This window comes from Monodelphis domestica, chromosome 4 (genome assembly GCF_027887165.1).
Source record: "Monodelphis domestica isolate mMonDom1 chromosome 4, mMonDom1.pri, whole genome shotgun sequence".
Taxonomy (NCBI): domain Eukaryota; kingdom Metazoa; phylum Chordata; class Mammalia; order Didelphimorphia; family Didelphidae; genus Monodelphis; species Monodelphis domestica.
Genome location: NC_077230.1, coordinates 338,806,916 through 338,828,513, shown reverse-complemented (window position 1 = coordinate 338,828,513; position 21,598 = coordinate 338,806,916). Strand labels below are relative to the sequence as shown.

General features: G+C 36.4%; 1 protein-coding gene across 1 annotated transcript in view; it reads right to left on the bottom strand.

The window, feature by feature from the left end:
- Positions 1-21,598, bottom strand: part of NARS2 (asparaginyl-tRNA synthetase 2, mitochondrial) — a 175,825-nt gene that overhangs the window by 62,301 nt on the left and 91,926 nt on the right. Inside the window, exon 7 of the mRNA XM_001377502.3 lies at positions 14,290-14,422. Within this exon, the coding sequence (XP_001377539.1) occupies positions 14,290-14,422 (133 nt within the window). The remainder of the gene's footprint in view (positions 1-14,289; positions 14,423-21,598) is intronic.

The following is a 21,598-nucleotide window of genomic DNA, read 5'->3' as shown; positions in this document are numbered from 1 at the left end:
AGCTCTCAGCCACAGATGGTAGGGGAGGTCATATAACTACTCAGAAAGAGATTACAGGTATCCCTTTACTGGTTCTGGGTGCAAGACCCTTGTCCTATTGACAATATACAGGACTGGGTTGCAACCCTGGGGTTCAGTCACAAGGAGAGGAGGAACACTAGCATATACCACCAATTGCTGTTCATTGCTCCCTCTTTCTCTTTCATCAGTCTCTTTTAAGCTTGTCCCAGAGTATTCAATCTACAAAAGTTAACAAATTAGCCTTTGTGAGCTAAATGCTCATTCTGAGAATAGGATTCTCTCAATTCTCTCACACAGTTCTTTTTTTTTTTTCAGAGATGTATTATTCTCAGTTGCCTGTTTCCCCTTCTAGGTACAACATAAAATATATACAACTCAAGACAATATAAAGAACAACACAAATAAAAATCCACAAATTCCCAGTCCAAATACAATCAGTTTGATCTCATTGCCAGTGTTCTTCTCAATGTCACCTTCAGGGCCAGTCTCTCCAAATCCTCAGCTGTCCAGGAGACAAGTGGAGTTGCTGGCCCCTTCACTTGGGTGAAGCAAGTCCATCCTTTTTTAGCTGTCCTCACAGCTGTCTGCTGCTAAGAGATCCTGGAAGGGCAACTCTCAAATTGGGGTTAATCCATTTGTCTTTATCAGGACCCAGTTCCCTAGCCAGAGAGTCCCCTTCTTTTTCCTATTAACTTCAGGACCACTTTCTGCTCTCCTCCACCAAGGTGGCAGTGGCAGCCATAGCTTGGATGCAAGTAGGTCACCCTCTGGTCACTGCATCCAAGATCTTGGACAAGGAAGCTACTGGTCTCTTTTGCCCTCTAAACATCTCCCAATATTCAGAAATGTAGGGGGAGAGAGACAAACGAGCTTAAAACATAATAAACTAGGCCTGTAGCACTGGACTTACAAAAAACAAACATGAAAAAGTTAAACAACTTTACTTCAGGTTCTGAGTCTGCTCCAACCCAGTCTCCCAGATCTGCAGAAGGGGAGACAGGCCCTTTTGAGACTCTTTGGATTTCCCTGGCCCACTCCCAGATCTTTATCTGTAATCAAAATCAAGGTGTCTAGAACCCTGTCAAATCCCCACAGATAGGCATTAGGCTGCTCAATCCTGAGGTTTGCAAACTAAATTCCCTGATTCACTCACTCTCAGACTCATCAGATCTTTCACTGTATCTCCTCTGAGATACCATGTGAATCAGACCCTAGGTTCCACCCAAACTTTAGCCTCACCAGCCAAAGCCATCCTGTAGGCTAGTCAAAGTGTTTCAACTGCAAAAATCTCAACAGGTTTGGGATTTAAGCACACAAATCCAAGTTCTTGTTGTAGCTCTCTATCCTCCCTATCTGGGCCTTCTCTGCTTTTTACTCTCACCTTTTTATCCCTTTGGGCTTAAAAGCTGGCAGGGACTTCCTTGATTATCCCTTCCCTGGGGGGGGGGGGGCGCTGCGGCAGCAGCAGTGGTGGGGTACACACCAGAATGACTGGTGGGACACCCTGCCAATCAAGGGAGGGTGTTGAGGATCTCTCTACTAATCCAGGAATCCTGGATGAGCCCCCATCATTGTGAGATAAAAATTGATGACTCACTCAAATAAACAAATCAGTGTCAGAAGGTAGCAGTAAAAAGAGGCACTTCTCAGCCCATTATAGAAGTGCTCTTTTTCATGAAGAGGAATAAACAACTGCTTATTTTTACTCCTACCTTCTCACTCTGATTTTATTTCTTTTAGTGAGTCATCAATTTTTACCTCACACAAGAGTATACACAGACAAAAGAGGGTGAGAGTATGAGTTGACTATGATGGGATAATATAAAAATTTAAATTCAATTAAGACACGAGAAAGAAGAATGCATTGGGAGGAGGAGGAAGGGAAAAATAGAATGGGGCAAATTACTGCACATAAAAGAGTCATGAAGAGACTTCACATTGGAAGGAAAGATGGGGAGGTAGGGAAGAAAGCATGTGAATTGGCTCAATGAGAGAAAAACATACCAAAAAACTTGAGTATAGAAAGTTATCTTACTCTATAAGAAAGTGGGGGGGGGGGGAAGGCATAAGAGAAGGATGTGGGGCTTATAGAAAAGAAGGCAAAATGGAGGAGGTAGAAGTCAGAAACTAAATGGGTACCTAGGATGGAAAATAATACACAGTAATCATAATGGTGCAAAATTTTTTTTACAAGTTTCTCTAATAAAGATCTCATTTCTCAAATACATAGAGAAATGAGTTGAATATAAGAATACAAATCATTCCCCAAATGACAATGGTCAAAAGAAATGAATGAACAGTTTTCAGACAAAGTAATTACAGCTCTCTATAGTCATGCAAAAATGTGTTAAATCACTATTGTGTAGAGAAATACAAATTAAAACAAGTCTGAGGTACCACCCACAGCTGGTACACAAATGCATTATTGGTGGGGTTGTGAACTGATTTAATCATTCAGGAGAGCACTTGGCTTATGCTCAAAGTACTATAAAACAGTCCATACCCTTTGACCCAGCAAAACAATTACTAGGTTTATGACTCAAAGAGGTAAAAAAGGGGGAAGGACCTCTTTGTATAAAAATATTTAAAGCAGCTCTTTTTTGGGAGGGCAAAATTTGGAAAGTGAGGGAATACCCCTCAATTGGGGAATAGCTGAGTAAGTTATAGTGTACGATTATAATGGATACTGTTGTGCTGTAAGAAATGACAAGCAAGAAGAGCTCAGAAAAACCTGGAAATCCTGAACTGAAGCAGAGTGAAATAAGAAGAACCAGTAGAAAACTTTACAGTGACAGAATACTTTACAATGAACAATTGTGAAAACAGGTATTCTCAGTAATATAATGATTCAAAAACTGTCCCAGTGATCCAAAATTAATGATAAAAAATGCTATCTACTTCCAGAGAAAAGGAGCTGAATCTGAATCCAGTCCAAAGCAAACTTTTTTCACTTTCTTAATTTTTTTTTCTATTTGAATTTCCTTCCACAAAAGGATACATGTGAAATCTACATGTGATTATTTACCATCTCAATGGGGGAATGGGGAATTGGGGAGAAGAGAGGGAAGGAGGGAATGAATTTGAGACTCAATATTCTTTGAAAAATGTTAGAAACAGTTTTTACACATAATTGGGGGAAAATTAAATTAAAAAATAAGCATTTAATAAGTGCCTACTATGTGTCAGACATAATTCTAAACCTTTACAATATCATTTATCAGTTGTAATGAAGATTTCTTTGTGTATGGCTCAGCCTGGAGAGTTCTGGAGTTCCCTTCTAATTGTCAAATTCCAGGATTCTGTGAATTTTTGAGGCAATGTACAGTATTCATGATAAGGAGATAGTTCCACTGTACACCAATATGTTGAGATGATATTAGAAGAACAGTGTTTACTTCTAGGTGCCATAATTGAGGAAGAATATTATGAAAAGAAGAAAATCACAGATGGGTGAAGGACCTTAAGATAATGCCCTTTAAAGGTTAGTTAAAGGAATTTAGATTCTTACTAGAATAGAGAAGACTTAAGGGAAAAGTTATAGTTATTTTCAAATATTTGAAGGACCTGTCAAGTAGAATGATATTGCTTCAAACAAAGACTTGTTTAGTGTAGCCCTAGATGGAAGAACTATGCGAAATAGGTCAAAGTTACAGCAAGCCTTGATGTAAGGAAATGCTTCCTAATAAGGCAGTAGGTTTTCCCTCACTAGCTATCTTCAAGTAAAAGCTCACTGAATACTTGTTTGGGTATATAGTAGACAGAATATGTATTAAGTTATAGGCTAGACTAGATGGCTTTTGGGTCCCTTCTAACTCTGATATTCTTCAATGGGCTTGTGATGGGTCCTAAAAGATTTGTAAGATTTGGATGGATAAAGAGAGATCATTTCAAGAAGGAAAAAGAGCAAATATAGGGAATAGCAGAGGTAATGAGCAGGGTATATAGGGATAGTAAAGCCCACAGCCTAATAAGAAGAGGTTTTCTAGATTAAGGAGTAGTACGAAGTACTTTTGGATTGATCAGATAAAGCAAGACTAGAGAGAATCCTAAACCTCTTAACAGAATTCTATCTTGTATATTCTAGCATGTCTATATAAAAAAGAATATAATGATCACCTCTATGTAGATAATCCTTCCCTAAACAACCTCTATCCTTGATCATCCTCTTACATACTAAATGTACCTCCTCTCACTTCAAGCCTTCTTCCTATCATCTTCTTCTTTGATATTCATTTCCTCTAGATCTATCACCAAATTATCCAAGCATTTTGGAGAACAATTTGGAATTATGTCCAAAGAATTATAGAATGTGTATGTCTTTGAAGCAGCAATACTACTATTATATTTGTTTATTAAGGTGATCAGTGAAAAAGGGAAAGAACTCAAATGCTCTAAAATATTTATAGCAGTCCTCCTTATGGTGACAAAGAATTGGAAATTGAGGAGATGCCCATTTATTGGAGAATGGCTAAACAAGTAGTGTTGTGATTGTGATAGAGTACTACTTCACGGTAAGAAATGATAAGCAGGTTAACTTAAAAAAAAAAACATGGAAAGACCTACATAAAATTATGCAAAGCGAAATGAACAGAACCAAGAAAGCAGGGTATACATCCAATGAAATGGTGTTGAAAGAATATCTTGTTTATATCTATCCCCAGAGAAAAAACTGATAAATAGAAATAAGCAAGAAATAGTTTTATCTATATAAATATATAATAATAAAATTTTAAATCACTAAATGGATATGTATGTAATCAATGCATTAATAATTATTGACAAATATAACTATACAAATGATTAATTATTAATAAATCAATATGTAGAGTTTTTTGGGTCAAATGATTCTAGTAAGGGCAAGGGAGGGAGGAAGAGATCTGGTAATTTTAATGTAACAATTTTTAAAAAGTAATGACTGGTTCCCATGCCATTTCCCCCTCCCTTCCTTTCTTTCTTTTTTAAAAAACCATTACCTTCCATCTTAGAATCAAGTATTGATTCTAAGATAGAAGAGTTGTAAGGGTTAGGCAATGGTGGTTAAGTGACTTGCCCAGGGTCAAATAGCATAATAGGGGTTGTTTCATTCTTTGTATCTGTAGCCCCAACATGAAAGTGTTTGGAATGTAGCAGGAACTTAATAAATGCAGGTTGAATGATTGATAACATTCTTGCAGTTATAAATAAACTATAACTTTTCTATTCATTAGACTAAACAACCCCAGTTTCTTCAACCATTCCTCATAAGACAAAATTTCAAGATCTTGCATACTCCTTCTCTGGACCCATTCATTTGTCAAGATCCCTTGTAAAACGTAGCACTTGGAACTGAACATACAAAATAGCTAGCATTTATAGAGTGCTTTAGGGTTTGCAAAGCACATTACAAATATTATCTAATTTTTATCCTCACAACAACTTGGGAAGTAAGTGCAATAGCACTATATGACTATATTATAGATGAGGAAACTGAGGCAAACAAAAGCCTTAACTAAGGTCATATGATTATTAAATGTCTGAGGATGGATTTGAACCAGTCAACTCACAATCAATTCATTTGCTGGTCATTTGGGAAAATTTTTATTGTGTTTGTCTTGCTTTTGCTGATTCTGATTTGACATGTTTTCATTGAAAAAAGAGGATGCATTTTATGCAGGAGGATTTGACATTTAGTCCTCCTGATTCTCTACATTTAGTTATCTACATGTTTATGCAATGTAATACTATATAATAGAGCCCTAAAATTCTTCAACTTAAAAAAAAAATTAAATAGGAAAGATTACAGGTAACCACTTGAAATTTTCTACAATTAAATGAAAATTTATCTGAATTTTAAAAATATATATAACTGTTAAAACTTCCAATCAATAAATATTTGTCTAGTTTCAAGAGAAACCTTCACTGGAGTAATGGAAACTAATATTTTAAAAAATATTTTTCATATCGGTGATATACTTTGGCAGCCTAGTGGATACAGTTCTGAACCTGGAGTCAGGAAAACTTTACTTCCAATTGTTACAAACAGAAATTGATCTGGAGGCTCATCACTAGATTTATGAGCATTAGAAAAAATTGGGAGAGATAGATCATTAGAGAGTAAAAACTTTTCTAGATCTGATTCTTCATTTTGCTGACTCAGGCCAAGCCTCAAATCCCCAGAGATGGCATGGTCAGATAAGGAAGCAGCTCTGAGAGAAAAACACCAGCCTTGTGGCAGGTATGAAAGCTAAGACAGAGCCCCAACTCATTTTCCCCTGCTAGCTTAAAAACGCTCTTAGCTCCACTTCCTTGGTCACATCACGCTGGCTTTGCCACTGGGACAACCACTCTGATGGGGAACCCAGGAGTCCAGCCTTCTGGCATGCCACATGACTTTGTGGCTCTTCTGTCCTACCACCATGGTGCATGGTCTAAGCTCTGTAAATAATTACTTCACACACAACACAGTCTCCGGTACTTACTAGCTGTGTGATCCTGGGAAGGTTCCTTAACTTCTGTCTCAGTTACCTCAATTATAAAATGGGGATAATAATAGCACTTTCCAAATATATATAAAATGATTTGCAAATTCTATATTAAATGATAGTTATTATCCAAATGATATAAATTTTAATATTCTTTGTAAACTTATTTTGTGGAATAGTTATGATTAATTATAAAAAATATTTAATTGATAAATGACCAAAAAAGAATTACAAATAGCAATTTCATTAATGATATTATTTTTTAAGAAATTTTGAGACAAAAGCCAAGTCTATCCATCATGTTAAGATATTATGGTTATTATTTTTATAAATTTCAAATATTAAAAATAACAAGGATTTTATATTAGACATATTATGGAACATGATTTTTATATGGTTATGTTTTTTGTTTATGTTATAAGAATCATGAGAAATTCTCAATTCTACTTGTGTTGATTACTCTGTGAAGTGTATGATAATGCTTTTTTGGTTTGTTTTGGCAAAAAAGTGAGTATTGCTAAAGTTTGAAAATCATTGTCCTAAGGCTCAAGAGTATTGCAATCTTTTCTTAGCAAATGCTTGGAAATCTATTTTGTTGAATGCCCATACTTTCCCCTGGAAGTATATAGTCAGTTTTGCTGGGTAGTTGATTCTTGGTGGGAGATCCAGCTCTCTTGCCTTTCTAAATATCATGTTCCATGCTTTGCGGTCTCTTAGTGTGTTAGCCGCTAAGTCGTGTGTGATCCTTATGGGAGCCTCCTTATATCTGAAGCTCCTCTTCTTGGCTTCTTGTAGGATTTTCTCCTTTGCAATTACATTCCTAGGGGTTGTCTTTTAGGGATTTAGTATAGAAGGTGTTCTATGAACCCTTTCTATTTCTATTTTGCCCCCTTGCTCCAGAACGTGGGGGTAATTTTCTTTTATAATCTCCTGTAGAATAACATCGAGTTTATTGTTTATCTCTGGTTTTTCTGGGAGACCGATAATTCGGAGGTTGTCTCTTCTCCCTCTGTTTTCCAAATCTGTGACCTTCTCAGTGAGATATTTTATGTTTTCTTTAATTCATTAACTTTTTGGGTTTGCTTTATTGATTCTTGCTGTTTTATGATCTCACTTTCTTTGAGTTGCTTAATTCTGGTCGTTAGGGACTGGTTTTGCTTTTCAGCTTTGTCTGCCCTTCTATTGGATGCTTCGAGCTCTTTTTCCAATTGAGTAGTCTTATCTGTCAGACTGCTGTTCTCTTTCTCCCATTTTTCTTTCCAGGTTTCCATCTTTTGGATAAGTTCCAGTTTGAGATCTTCCAGAGCTTATTGATAGATTCCATTTTGGGAGGCATGTTCTGATTTTTTTTGGATTTCCTCCTCATTCTCTTCTTTCCCTTGGGTACTTCCACCATAAAAGCTTTCAATAGTCACCTTTTTCCCTTTCTTCCTGGAGGCTTGATTTTGGGCCATGTGAGCCATCCCTTTGGTGGTTTTATTCCCCTTTCCTTTTTGGTCTGGGATCTGGGTGATATGGGCGGGTTTTCTATGAATTTAGGTTGCCTCAGACTAGTTCTTTCCAGCCTCCGAGGTTTCTTAGAGCGCAAGCCCCTGTTCTCAGCGCAACAGCCCAGGTGATCAGCTCCGCCCAGATAATCAGCGCGTGGTCCGCCCCTGGTGTTTAGCTCCGCCCAGATGCTCAGCGCAACCGCCCCGAGTACAGCTCCAAGGACCCCCCCCTATGCTCAGCGCCGGATTCTCCCATGAAACCTCCCTGAGACGTTTTTTCCTGGCAGTCCCCAGATCCCAAGGACCCTGGAGTGCCCCTCCCAGACAGAGATGTTCCCCACTCACTTGCTGTCCCAGTGAGCGCTCCGGTAGTTCACTATGGTTTGGTGGGGGAGGTGGGGGGGGGAAGGGCGGCTCAGTTCACGTTTTTGTGCAAGCTTTTCCTCCTTATTATAGTGTGGAAATGTTCAAACCCCACGTACCTTTGCCTCTGTGGGGTACTGGGGAGTACTGGGGTGTCCTTCTGTTCCTCCAAAGGTGATTTTTATGCTCCTTTGATGTAGTCTATTTCGTTCGGTGCCGGGGAGAGGAAGCGTGTGGCGTCTAGATTACAGCCATGATTACCCGGAAGTCGTATTGCAATCTTTATTAAAGAAACAGAAGAGTCTAACTTATCATGACCTCTTCTAATAATGTACTCTGCATAGTACATGGAACATGATAAGTGGTCAATAAAGACTGACTGGCCTTTTTTCCTTTACTTGTGCTTATAAGAAGACAGGAAAAAGCATGGGCATATAAATTGTTAAAGTTATGGCTATCTACAAACAAAATGTGCATATAACATTCACCACTGGGTAAAACTCAGAAACACCTCAATTAAATGGCATGATGAGGTGAAACACTTTATAGGGAAACTTTTCTCCTCCCCCTTTAGAATGTTAACACTTCGAGGGTAGTGGGTCAAGGAAGTACTGTTATCCACTCCTACAGCTATTAAAATTGGAGAAAAGGACTCCTGGATACATTGCTCCCATGTAAAATGGGCACCTTCTGTTGATGTTGACTGATTGTATCTTGGCACATTTATTGTATATCCTAATTGTTTTAAGATTTGATTTTGGTTTTGTATTTACATATCAACCTACTCTATCGATTTCATGTTACTATGTCACCCTCAATTACTGCATTTTGGCTAATAGCTATATGTCCTGTTACACTGTTTTTATTTGTACCCTCCCCCTATGACTGGACTGGTCATAATACCATTATAAAAGTCCATAGACAAGTTGGAAAAACTCTTTTCCAAGGAAATATCATCGGTCTCTCCGGTGCTGGGTCTGTTACCAGATCCATCCGAGTTGTTTTGTCATGGGCAACAATTCCAGTCCACAGTAATGAGACATTACCACAGTTTGCAACACAAGGAGATAACATGTTGTCTAAATGGCTTTTTGTTCCTTTTGCTTTTGTTAATTGTCACATTAATGATGCTGAGTGGACCCTATTGAAATGGTTACGACCTGTATCAGTGACTTTTGAAAAATTTGATGAGCTAGAAATCTCAGTTGATTTTAGTGGGTCTTCAGAAGTAATTTTCAGATATCTAGGTGCACCATTGCCTATGAGTGATTATACACCCACCTTTGACTTGTGTGTAAGAAAAGGTAAAGGTCCATTGAGTAGTAGTAAGTACATGGGAAACAAGGCGCAGTGCAAGCACACTATTGCATTCCCTACCTCCACTTTTATCTTTGCTAGAGTGCAGCTTAAAAATGAAATGGATGGGACAGTTAAATACATGCCTTTTATGGATATAACAATCTCATCCCGTATGAGGGAGGATTTCCCATGGAGTTTGGTCACTCCTGGACAGTTCTATGTTTGTAACTCCTCAGCTTATTCTACACTGCCACCAGGATGGTATGGTACTTGTGGTCTGGCCTATGTTATTCCACCTGTATCTGTGCATGATCACAATACTGGCTGGATAGACAAATCAACAGCCAAAGTTCTGGGCTCAGGGTGGCATTCTAGACCAAAGAGGTCACGACCAAATTCAGTAGCCTCTTCATCAGCAGGACAGAGGTTTTTCTGGGCTCTCTTGCCAAATTTTGGAATGATGGCAGTGATAGACTCTGTTAGGACTATCTCAGCTGATGTTGAAAGATTGGCTCAAGATATAGCTCAAGCCATCTCTCAGACCACTAAAGCCATCTCTCATCTGCAGGAGGATATTGACTTCTTAGCAAAAACAGTCTTACAAAATTGACTAGCCCTCGATATGCTCACTGCTGCATCAGGAGGTGCTTGTGCATTTATTAATCAGTCTTGTTGTTGTAACGATAACTTTAGCGTAGTGACCTAAACTATATTTAATTATTGGTCACCATGGGATATCCCAAATAATAAAATACCCAAGTCAACTGGAAATTATGGTGATTTTAATTAATATAGAGGAAAGAATTTAAGAAAGAGAAAGAGAGGGAAAGAGTTAATTAAAACTTCTCTGGCTCAGGTTGTGCCAGGAAGGAGTTAAAGGCCTTGGCCAAGGGGGTCTTCCCTGAGAGCCAAAGAAAAGGGAAATCAGTCTTATCACTCACCACGTGATCATCTCAAGAAATCTGTCTGAGGGAGCTCCTCCAGGCTCTAGTTCCAGGATCGAACTGGTGCCCAAGCCTGCTCACAGGAAGTCCCCAGCCAGATCCCCCTCTCTGGGGAAAGCGACCAAAAAGAGGAAGTGACGTGCCCTATATAGACGGTTTTAACGTCACTTTCCTGTGTCTTATCTGTACCAATGGTAACTTAACTTGACTTAGGACAGCCCAGGGGTCTGTCAGCTGTTTCTGCACATGTCTATCAAAGGCCATCCTCCTAGATACTTAATCCTTAAATATGGGTGCAGACATTCCTGACCTTGTTAGACTAAGTAGGGTGGAGCAATGTAAAGTTCACAAGACATTCCTGATTCTGTTAAACCAAGTATCTCCATTGTTACAATCAGGAGGTAGCTAAATCAAATCTTCACATTGTTCTTATGTAAATAGGTCTGGATACCTTGTGACAAATATCCATGAGCTTCAGAAACTTTTTAATGACACACAGCAAGTAGCTATAGAGACTCATGTGAATTCTAATGATAGCTGGTGGAACCTCTCATGACTGCAAGGAACGGGCTTGTTTGCAGTTATCTTTAAATGGGCTCTTATAATTTGGGGGATTTTGGTACTTCTTAGAATCTGTATTAGCTGCTGTACTCCTGTTTTTAAAAGATTTTTACCTGGTGAAAAAATTATGTACACTCACACTGTGGATCCTGGCCAAGTTAAGAGTGATATACATTTCATTTTTGAGGGAGCACCTTTTGTATTGTGCCTCTGCTCAGCTAACACATTCTCACATGGAATGTGAACTGTGAAATTATGACTTTTTTCATTATTTTTTTCTTTATGTTTGCAATAGGATATTTGATTTATGTTTTTTAATTATTTTTTTCTCTTTATGTTTGTAATAGGATATTTGAGTTTTTTTCTTTCTTTTTTCCTAACATTGGTGATACTTGAAGTACATGAGATCAGTATTAATGTTTTTTTTTACTTGAAGGATAAAGTTTACAGTTTAAGTTTATAGTATCTATTAGCCCTAGTAATATGCATACTCAAAAGCTTTTGACTATAGAAACCTGCCATTTATTGATAAAATGTTATGGGACTTTGTTTAATGATTATGTCTGACTCTAGGAAAAGGGAACAAAAAAGTGCCAAGTAGCACAAGGTCAAAATGGATCAAACCCAATCCAGGGAGGATTGTTGAACTTCTATGCCAATACAAAAGGACTTGAACCTAGTGTGAGAATCGAGGTTGTGGCACTTACTATATGTTAAGATGCAGGACTCCTATGTGCAATATTCTGATTCAAGTGCCTCAGGTTGGCTATCATCCTGGCTCCCCCTATCTCTGAAAGTGAAAGTACAATCAGACCAGGGAATGAATTTTCCAATTTGCTGCTGAAACTTAGTCCTTTCTCTCTTATAGTTTGGCAATTAGGTTGCAAGCCAGATTATAAGGATGGGATAAGAAGAGAGTGAGAAAAGAGAAAGTAAAGGCAGATTATATATATATGTGTGTGTGTGTGTGTGTGTGTGTGTGTGTATTTAATGTAATAGGACCTTCCTATTATCTAATGAAAAAAAAAGATAAATAACAACATAGCCTCTGTCCTCAAGGAATTTTTAAAACATGAACACTTTGGTTTTGGTGTCACATATAAATGTTTTTAGGTGTTTCATTAATGTTAAATATGGGAATTTACATATAGAAAAAGCTTGATAAACATTTCTTTAAATTATCAAACTGATGTAATGACTACAAATCATGGACTACTATTACTTCAGAAGAATGAAAATGGTAGGTGACCCAAAAGGAGTTAGTTTGCAACATAATCCATTGATGAAGATATGATTATTGGCTAGTAAATAGATGAAAAAGGATTGTAGCCCATCATATATTTTATACACAATTTATGAATTTTTTTTTGAAAGAGAGGAAGGTCCTATTACATTAAACACACACACACACACACACACACACACACACACACACACACACACACATAATCTGCCTTTACTTTCTCTTTTCTCACTCTCTTCTTATCCCATCCTTATAATCTGGCTTGCAACCTAATCATTCAACTGAAATGGCTCTCTCCACAAAGTTGCCAAATTGCCAGATCCAATGGTCTTTTCCTAATCCTCATTCTTCATAAGCTCTGCATTTTTTGACACTCATGATCGCCTTCTATTACTTGATACTCTCTTTTCTCTGGGCTTTCAGGACATTACTCTCTCATGGTTCTTCTATGTATCTGACTGCACTTTCTTAAGTCTCCTTTGCTGGATCTTCGATTCAGTCCTCTTGGGCTCTGTCCTGGGTCCTCTTCTCTTTTCCATCTACCCTACATCACCTGGGTGGTCTCAGCAGTTCCCTCATTTTATATACTCTCTCTCCTGCACTCTACAATTCAATAAACCTGGCTTTCTCTCTAGAGTTTACACATGACACTCCATCTTCTATCTCTGCCTTTGCAGTGGCATCCCTTTTGTTAGATATATACTCTCTCTTCACCTATGATACACCAAAGCCCTCTCTGACCTTTAAAAGGTCATACAAACACTACTTTTTAGATAAAACCTTTCCTTATTCACCCAACTGCTCATATCCTCTCTCCCAAACTACCTGTTTTTATTTTCTTTACAAAAGTCCCCTGGGAACAGGGATTGTTTCATTTGTCGTATGTGTGTCCTCAGTAAGAGGCATTATGCCAAGGGCACAGTAGGTGCTTAATAAATGCTAGCTGAATGATTAATTTTCTAGTTGGTATAGCACGAGCTTAATGTGTACTAAAACCTCTAAATTTTTTTCAGAAAAACTTTTATCTATACATGTCTCCTCCATATTGTATTTGTATTAATATTCTCCTGGTGTTGCTAAATGGGTGGGAATTATGGAACACCACAATATCAGAATAATCAAAATTTAAAGTAATCTAAATGATGACAAAAAGATTCATAGTTGGTAGAAGTAGGTTTCAGTAAACTTAATCGAGCTTCTGAGAAAGAGGTGATATAAAATGAAATATCAAAGACATATAGTTTTATAAAATAAATTAGATCATTCATGTAGCAAGGGTGAATGACAACAAGGATAGTTAAAGAAATGTATTTGCTTCCACAAGATATGTAAAGATACAGATGAAAGCCTCTAGTTCATTAAATGACAAATATGGAAGATTTAAGGAAAAGCATGGTCAAGAATAATGCAGGATGAGGGGATGTGGATGGGCTGATTTGTACTGATGAAGTGGGTGACTATTCCAATGAGATCAGTCATTGAATTTTCATTAGAAGCCAAATCTTGTGAAAATTTCATTAGATTCCCATGACTATTTTCATTCTCTCTAACTAGCAAAATTCTGTTAATTCCACTGAATAGTTTGAGGTAAAGTCAACTACAAACACAGTTTAATATCAAAGACTTACAAAACTTTGAAAATATATAAGACACAGCTTGGCTTGGAGATAGGAGGGTTCAAATGTGGCCTCAAATACTTACTAGCTGTGTGACCCTGGGCAAGTCACTTAACCCCAATTGCCTAACCCTTATCATTCTTCTACTTTGAACCAATACTTATATCTATTCTAAGACAGAAGGTAAAAGTTTTAAGGAAAAAAAGGAAGGAAGAAAGGAAAGAAGGAAAGAAAAAAGGGATGGATGGAGGAAGGATGGAAGGGAGGAGAAAACATGATTCTAGTTCCTACCTGCATAAGGTCTTGAAGACTCTCAACAAAAGACATTTCTGCTTCTACCATATAAAACTCTGCCAGGTGTCTTCGGCTTTGAGAATTCTCAGCTCGGAACGTTGGGCCAAAGGTAAACACTTGAGTGAAAGCTCTGTAATTGAAGATGAAGAGCACAAAAATAAAATATATGAAAACAGTTAGGAATTTATAGCACCTTGAGCTATGCATAAAAATAGGTTTCTGGTATTGTTTAGAGCATGAACCCACACATTCTAGTGGTACAATAAAATATTATATTTATAGAAAGCATTCTATCTGAAAGGAACTCTCAAATACTTTATAAATCTGGTTTGCCAGGAAGAGAAATCTAATCATTTAATGGTGCTGGTTATAATCAATGCGATGAGTGGCAGACAACTTAGTTTCATAGCAATCAAAAAAATAAGAGAGTGACCAACATGAGTAGGAAATTTTGAACCACAATATGGAAAAAAGTTATTCTGAGATTGATGAAAAGAGAAGAAAAGGAAGAGCAAATGAGTAGGATGAGATCAAAGGCTAAGACAGAATCCTTAAGGCTTCCCAAAACTTTAGCTAATTGAAAAACTAACTTCAAGTTGCTTTAAATGACTAATCATAAGAAACATAAATTACAACAGTAATTATACCACTCTTGAGGTTAGATTAATCTTCTTTAAGGCAAGCCAATACCCAACTGCTCTCCTTTCATTTTCAGGTCCCCAACTCTACCTATTTCCCTTTTCCCCAGTTCTGTAGTATTTCTTAACTTAATAGTTCATTATTTCTTCTCAGGTAAGTAGTCAAGTAAAATCCTCTTTTTCATTAGTTTCTAAAGTATGTACTTTAAGTAACTTCTTCTAAAAAATTTCTATCTTATTATTGTCTTGTAAATCATTCCTTCTGGCTCTTTTTCTTTTTAAGCCCAGAGCATCAGAACACAGAAATAAAGTGCCAAGCCAAAGATTCCACAGACTGTATCCTGTAAAACAACAATGAAAAAAGCTTTCATACACGATACCCCATCTTCTATCTCTGTGACTTTGTATTACCTTCCTCAAAATTTGTTACCTAATCTCAACTAGGCCCTCACTGAGCAAGCCAATCACTCTCTACTCATTAACCAATTCACCATTCTCCAGAGCAATTGTTCCAAAACTTCTTATCTCTTTTCAAGTCTCTCATGATATACCCTCCCTTGATCAAAGCCACTAAGTCACTCTATCTCTTACTTCCTTGTATCCCCAAGAACTCTCTCTACTTCCCTCCTTTGTCTTACACTGTTCAAACATCCTCTAGTTCCATTTCTTTCTTTCCTGTCTCCATGAAGACATGTCCCTTCTCCTTTTCCAGGATAACCTCTTTACATGCTTCCTGGACCACATCTGGTTCCACAACACCAACTGTTCCAAAGGCATCTCAGCACATCTAAATTCGGTATATTCCAAACACTATTTATTATCCTTCCCTCAGGTTTCCCATTACAATTCAGGTTATAAACATTCTTTCAGTGACTCATGCTTACAATCTTAGTGTCCTCTTCAAATCTTCTCTGGCACTATCCCTACATCAATCCATTAGGAAATCTTACATTCTCTTCTGTCTCCTAATAAGACCACAATTCTAGCTCAAGCATTTGTCATTTCTCATCAAGATTATAATAACTTTATAACCAGGACTTAGCACAGTAGGTATTTAATAAATGACTGATTCATTATAACTAGTCTCTCCCCACTCTAATCCATCTTACAACACTCAGTTGTCAAAGAGAATTTTCTGAAGTGTGTGATTGTCACACATCTCCCACACATCTCCCACAATCAATAAACTCTAGTGGTTCCCTATTACCTCCAAGATCAAGAATAAAGTTTTCCATACTACAGAAATGCTAGCTTATCATAGCTTATCATCACAACCTGGCTCTTTTTGACCTTTCCATCCAGCCTTCTCACACTTTATTACCCTTCACAAACTATAAGATCATGCTATACTAGTATTCCTTATAATTCTATAATAACTTGACAAATAAACACCAAAATGCAAAAAATAATACAAGAAAATTGCCTAGAATATCAGAACACGGAAATGAAGTGCTAAAAGAAGAGACAGATTATATCCTACAAAACATCAATTATATGTAATTGTTATATAAATATTATATATATATATAATATATAAAATACACATTATATATATATATATATATATATATGTATATATATATATATATATATATATATATATATATATATAAAACAACAATCTATACCTCTGTGCCTTTGCCCTGGCTATCTCCCATGCTAGGTGTACTCTTCTTCTTTACCTTCTGCCTCTTAGTTTCTCTGGTTTCCCAAGACTCAGCTCAAATCTCACTTTCTTCCTAATCCTAACCAGCTGCTATTGCTTTCCCCTGTAAGACTCCTTTATACCAATTTTGTATATATCTTATATGCCCCTACATATATTCATGCTTGACTCACCCATTAGAAATCAAGTTCTTAGAAAGCAGGAACTTTTATCCTTTTTTTGTACCTCTATCCTCATTATAATGCTTGACATATAGTGAGTGCTTAGACATGCTTGCTGACTCTTCCTCATGCCAACTATTCCACCATCTTTGTGACTTCCCAAACACTAACTTCCTCCCTCAACTCCCAGTCTCTTTTACTGCTTTCTCTGAGACTGCTTACTTCTATCTGGGTATCTCCAGTGCTCAGCAATACTTTCTACAGTAAGCACTTAATAAATGTTTGTTGATTATTTAATATAATTTAACAGTGTTTAGCATAGTTAATTGTGTACGAATAGGTAAACATAACTTCTAAGTAAATGTTGGCAATAAATCAATGTTTATTAGATACTTTAAGACAGGATTCTGCATCTCAACTATATTAGTGAGATAAATGTCAAAATTTTAAAGAATTACAAATAACAGATCATGCTTTGAAGTTTCATTCCATTCCATTTTCAGTGTTCCCAGAACTGAAATATGACAGTAGTTAGTGACCTACTGCACCAATGTAAAAGGGTAATAAATGAACAGGATGAATTTCAGTCTAGTCAGATGGGACTCCTCGCTGTTCCTCAGACAAGATGCTCCATCTTATGTCTCTATCCTTTTACATAGTCTGTCTCTCAGACCTGGAATATACTTCCTCTTCGGCTCCCAAGTTTCCTTTTTTGGGGGTCATTTTCAATTTTAATGATGTGTTTTCCTTTTATATTACATAATTACAGATTACTAGTACTTCATGAGAGGGCTCTTACAACAAGGTAAAACAGTAAATTAAAACCAATGTAATGACCTTATCTGAAAGTACATATAATAGTTAGTATTTGTGGTATCATCCTATTATTTCCCCCCAAATTGAACAGAAATCTATTTTATCTCTCTCCTACTTTCCAACCCAATGGAGAAAACAAATTTCTTGTAATAAATATGCATAATTGGGCAAAATAAATTTCCTCAATAGTTATATAAGAAATATTTTGTTGTTGTTCTTATTCAATTGTGACTGACTCTTCTTAACTCCATTTGAAATTTTCTTTGCAAAGATCCTGGAGTGGTTTGCTATTTTTTTCTCCAGATCATTTTATAGATGAGGAAACAGAGACAAACAGAGTTAAGTGACTTGCCTAGGGTCACACAGCTAGTGTCTAAGGTCAAATTTGAACTTGGGAAGATGAGTATTCCTGACTTAAGGTCTGGTACTCTATCATTATGCCACCTAACTGTCACATATACAAAATGTATGTGGTCTTATTCTAAACTCTGTGGAGTTTGAATCAAACTTTCTTTGTCTATCAATCAGCAACTTTTAATTTAATCAACCAAAAACTTGAAACACCCCAACTTAATACTTTGTTAGTCAATAAATTAAGAGAATTCATAAGTCACTTACTTAAAGAGTTCACACCTTCAGAAACTCAGTCAAGAACTTGTGAATCCTTTTGATAAGAGTTTAAACTTTCAGAGGATGAGAGGTTTGAATCCAACAGATATTATTCCCCACCCCCCACCCCCCATCCCCTGGGCAGTGCTAAGCAATTTGGAAGCTGTGATTGACCTCTGTGAAGAGGGGACAAAAAGGACTATAAAAGTCTTGATCTTCGGCTAGAGAGTCGTCTTCAGCTGGTAGTCTGCCTCTCGGAGGTGACTCTGGACTTGGATCTTGGCTTAGACTTGGGACCTCGGTTCTTGGACTGTTTCTTGGGGTGAGTAAGTAGCTGGACTTCCTTTCCTTGTGTCTAGAGAGAGATTAGTTTCAGAGAGGTCTTCTCTTCTTGTGGGTAGAACTCCAGGTCCTCTGGTCAAGGGCTAACAAGCCCTGCCGGGATGAGCTGAACACTGGAGCAATATTTAGTATGATAAGGTAGACATCTTCTCTACCTTATTTTGTATTTTTCTACTTTCACTATTTCCACCCCTTTGTAAATAAAAGCTATTAAAAGTAATTTTAACTTGAGCTATAATATTTTAAATCGGCGACCACCATATTATTTTAGAATTCTTATATATTTTAGTCAAACTCTTAATCTTCTTACAATTCTAAATCACCTGTATGTAATGGATAGTATACTTCATCAGTAGTCCTCTGGAATCATGAATGGCCATTATATTAGTCATAGTTTTCAAAACTGAATGTTTTACAGTATTGTTAACATATAAATGATTCTACTGCCAATTTCTTTCTTCGTCAGTTTATAAAAGTCTTCAAAATTGCTCATTTTTGTAATGTTATTGATGTTTAAAAAACTCTTTCCTTCTAAGAATCCATACTAAGTATCAGTTCCAAGGTAGAAGAGTGCTAAGGGCTAAGCAACTGGGGTTAAGTGACTTGCCCTGGGTCACACAGCTAAGAAGTGTCTGAGATCAAATTTGAACCCAGGTCCTCTTGGCTCCTCCTCTCCATAAACTGACCCACCTAGTTGCCTCCCTTTTTTAATAATATTGATGTATCAGTATAAAATGCTCTTCTGGTTCTCCTCATTTTCTCTGATTACTTCATAAGAGTCTTTCCATGTCTTTTTTAAATCATCTGTTCTCTCAGCATAACAATACTCCATCACCTCATATGTCACAACTTACTCAGTCATTTCTCAAATGATGACTATCCTCTTAGTTTCCAGGTTATTTCCATCATAACAGAGCTGCTGCTATAAATATACTGATATACAAAAGGACCCTTTCCACTTTCTTTCATTTCTTTAGGTACAGATCTAGTAGAGCCAGGTCAAAAGACATACACTATTTAATAATTTTTTCTGTACAATTCCAAATTGCTTTCTAGAATGGTTGTATCTTTTCAGAGGTTCACCAATACAGTGATACCTTGACTCAGGAATTTAATTAGTTCCATGGTCAATCTTGTAACTCAATTTGCTCGAGTGTCAAATCAAATTTCCCCTTTTAAATGAATGGAAATGCAATTAATCCATTCTGGTCCCAAAAAAACACATACATTTTTTATATGCTTTAAAATACAAAAAATGTACTTTATAAATAACAAATAAGTATATTTATAGATAATAAGAAAGAATGTAAATAAATAAACTTGCTTATGAAATGTTATTTACCTTTAAGGTCAGGTGAAGATGCTGGCAGAGAAGGTTTTCATTTCACGAGCTATCGCCTAACATAACTTACTCTGTTATGTTACATTTAATGCTAATGTTAATCTTAATGCTACATTTAAATGCAAAATTGACCTTATACATTACTTATGATATATAACTTTACTGCTAAACTTAATTGCTGTTTTTTTTACTTTACTTATCATCATTTTCTTCATTGAATTTTGGCTGTTTTGCCATACTTTCCTCCCTTTCAGAACGTTTCAATAACAAGTGTCGTTACAAGGTCCAACACATGACCTGTTGCAACTTTTTCAGGGTGTGTCTTTTCAATAAACTTTTAAATTTTTTTCCCAAATCCTCAACATTTCTTTAACCTTTCTTGTACTGATTACTTCTTCCACTTCAGGCTCCTCACGAATTTCCTGCAAAACCTCTGTATGTTGCTGTTGCTGCTGTAACTCCTTCAATTCCTCCGTTATCAGGAACCATGGTTAAAAATTAAGAAATCTGCCCAAAAAACTGATAATAAAGACAAAAATACAGATGAAAGCAAAAGCAATTCAATACAGAGGCTCATATGGCCAGATAAACACTGAAGTAAATGAGTGTGTAACTTGTGAAACAGAAAGCTCGGCAGGCTATCTAATTGAGGGTGGAGGAAGCTCATGATTCAAATATCCACTTGTGACTTAAAGCAAATAATCCCAATCATGACTGCTCCTATCTCAAATTGCTCATGACTTAAGGTGCTTGTGTATCAAGATACCACTGTACTGAATCTAAATGCTGATTTTCTCATAGGCCTCCAATACTGAACACCCCCCCTCCCCTTTTGTCATATCGGCTCAAATCCCTTCTTCTACACAAAGCTTTTTCTGACCTTTTGTCTGCTAGTGCCTTTTCTACCCTACCCCTCTAATCTTAGACTACTTATTTTATACATTTTTATATACATATATATGTGTATGTGTATATATATATATATATATATATACATATATATATATATATATATATATACTTTATTTCTAAAGAACATAAAGTTCTTCAAATCAAGGATTATTTTATTTAGTTTTTTTCGTATTTCAGAACCTAGCACAATGTCTGGCACATAGGCACCTTATAGAGACTTGATTTCTTGAATGTCTGTTGAAATTTAGTATTTTAGCATTCCTTTATGATGGAGGCCTGAATTTTCTGGTTTGTTTACCACATAACAAAACATGTGCTTGTTTGACACAAGTTAAATTATGTAGGAAACTCTGCAAATACAGTCCTAGAAAACAGATTGGCTATTACATTGAAACCTAATTATTTGTTAATTTAGAAGAAAGACATTTAAAGAAATAAAATAATAAAGTGATAATATAAAGCAGATTTGTGTTTTTTCCCCCTTTCAAAAGATAATTCTATTTTGGAGGAAGCCTATAATGATGATGATGATGATGATATTTGACATTCATATAGATTTTTAAAAGTTCTTAGCTTATTTACAAAAAAAATTATTATAGCAGCTGGCATTGATACTTATCATGTGCCCTTCAAATTTTCTTTTTCTTTTTCATTAATTCCTTTTATATTCTTGACATACCCAGATCTTTTATTCTTCCAAATGAATTCTGTTATTTTTTTCTAGTTCTATAAAACATATCTGGAATTTGGACATGCCCCTGAATATGTAAACTAATTTAGATTTATCATTTTTATTATATTGCTTCAGGTACCTGTGAAC